Source organism: Chaetura pelagica, unplaced genomic scaffold, assembly GCF_000747805.2.
Source record: "Chaetura pelagica isolate M959 unplaced genomic scaffold, ChaPel_1.0 scaffold143, whole genome shotgun sequence".
Lineage (NCBI taxonomy): Eukaryota > Metazoa > Chordata > Aves > Apodiformes > Apodidae > Chaetura > Chaetura pelagica.
In genome coordinates this window covers 1,288,754-1,290,890 of record NW_009952701.1, presented here as the reverse complement: position 1 = coordinate 1,290,890, position 2,137 = coordinate 1,288,754, and the positions used below count along the sequence as shown (strand labels likewise).

The 2,137-nt window shown below is 53.0% G+C and overlaps 1 protein-coding gene across 1 annotated transcript in view; it reads right to left on the bottom strand.

The window, feature by feature from the left end:
- MYBL2 (v-myb avian myeloblastosis viral oncogene homolog-like 2) overlaps nucleotides 1–249 on the bottom strand; it is a 14,355-nt gene extending 14,106 nt beyond the window's left edge. Inside the window, exon 1 of the mRNA XM_009994059.1 lies at nucleotides 218–249. Within this exon, the coding sequence (XP_009992361.1) occupies nucleotides 218–249 (32 nt within the window). The remainder of the gene's footprint in view (nucleotides 1–217) is intronic.
- Between the last annotated feature and the right edge of the window lie 1,888 nt (nucleotides 250–2,137).

Sequence of the window (2,137 nt, the reverse complement as noted above, 5' to 3'; positions counted from 1 at the left end):
AGAGACCTGGGGCTGCCTGGCAGAGACCTGGGGCTGCCTGGCAGGGAGAGAAAAGAGGCGGTCAGAGTGGGAAAGCTCAGCTCTTCCTGACACCGACACACCGGGGAGAAAAGGCAGCAGGAGGAGCAGCTGCCCCGGTGACAACTGCCCCCAGCACCTTGTCACGCGTGTCTGGGTTGCTGGTCTCTGCACGATGCCAGAACACACACCCCCCTACCTGCTGGTGTCCCCCCTGCTCGGCCCCTGCATGTGGGTGCTGCCAGGCAGCGTTTCAGGGCAACCACCACAACATTGGAAAGAGATGTCACCTTGCTGGGGACTCTCCCAAGTGCTGTGTCCGTGTGTCCTCCCCTTGCAGCAGAGGAGCACGGCTCCTGGGAACCAGCCACAGCTGGAAGGAAGAAAACAAAGACCACTCCCTCTCCCAAACTAGCTTAATTAGGAAATTAGCCTGTTAATGAATGACCAGAACTATAAAACTGCTATAAGCAACATTACCCAAACAGCAATCAGGATCTCAAAGGGGGTCTCTACAGAAGCTGCAGTAAGTAGTGCTTTTTAGTCTGTCCTCTTAGCATGTGCTTTTTACATTTATCACTTTACTTACATTAAGTCATCTTTAAGGAAAGACGTACTTTAATCTCCTAGGCTGGCTATACAGCCTCCCTTTGCAGCCCTCAGGAGCTTTTTCTTTCTGTGGGTGAGGGTATCATGTGTGGGACTAAAGGTGAGATGAGAGCTGCTCCTCAGCATTGCCCATCCTAACCAGATCCTGGCTTTAGTGCCTCTATCTCACCTCTAACTGGCATTAGTGGCCTTCTGACTCAAGGAACAAGGATGAAGTGTTTTGTGCCTCCAGGAAAACCAGCTCCCTCTTAGTACCACTAGCGCTGGAGAGGTTTACCAAGACTCTACTACACCCAGCACAAAGAGTAGTGGTATGCAGGGTAAGGCTTAATAAATACAACTTTAGGGAGGATCTATGATGACCTCCAAGAAGAGGCCTTGATGCAACTGTGTTGCTCTAGAAGACAATGACAGGCTGGATGGCCACCTACTTGTCCTGGATCCCACTCAGCTCCTTGCTTTTCTAAGACTGAGACAAGACTGTGTAGAGAGCAGTCCTGCTACTCTAAGTTTGCAACTCATTAGCACACTCAGCTCCTTGCTTTTCTAAGACTGAGACTAGACTGCTACTCTAAGTTTGCAACTCATTAGCGAACAGTAATGAACAATAATATGTTTATTCTAACAGGAACATCGTGGTCTCCATAAGCCTGACAGGGGTGGGATTCTGCACCATGCTGTCCACCAAGAGGCATGGCACCAGCACCTTGACCATAAAGGAAATCCTGGAAAATGGGTTTGTGGCCGGGACCTCCAGCCATGCTGCTTCTTGTCCTGTCCACAGCTACTACACAGACCCCAGCAGTGCCTCCAAACCAGACACCTGGGAGCTTCCCATGGACTTGGACAATGCAACAAAAGGCAGTTCCCTGTGTGTATTCAAGCAGTCAGAGTCCCTGAGCAGCTCCATTAAGACAGACCTGCACAGCCTGACCCAGGGCATCTCTGACCTCAGCCTTGTTTGCTTCTGCAAGACTCACCATGGCCAGGCCATCTTTGACCTGTCTGGTCTCCCCTGTGAGCACCTCAGCAGAGCCAGCTGCCTGATGGACCTGGCATCACAGAACACCTCCCTGCCATGCAAGGAAGAGAAGCACCCCCAGCTGCTGGAGAGCCTGTTCTCCAAGAGCACTGAGCTCACCTGTGACCCCTCAAGCCTTGGCAAGACTTCAGCATCCAGGTGGGAGATCTCAGCAATAAAAGCCTGTCCCTTGATGTGAGCACCGAGGAGCTGAGGTTACTGGGATGCTCCAGACAGGACACTGCATCCCTGGAGACATCTCTATTAATTCCTTTGGCTTGGCCTGGAGCCTTCAAGAGACTGACCCAGGGGTCTGGCACTGCTGAGACCCAGCTGAGCGATCCTGACCCTGTCCCACTGTCCCTGCACCAGGCTCCGTGAGCTGCTGCCCTGGCTCCAGGGCGGGCTGTGGGGTCCCAGCCTGACAACATCCACCCTGAAGATGATCACAGACGAACCCTCCTGCCCTGAGCCAGGGGCTGGCCTGCT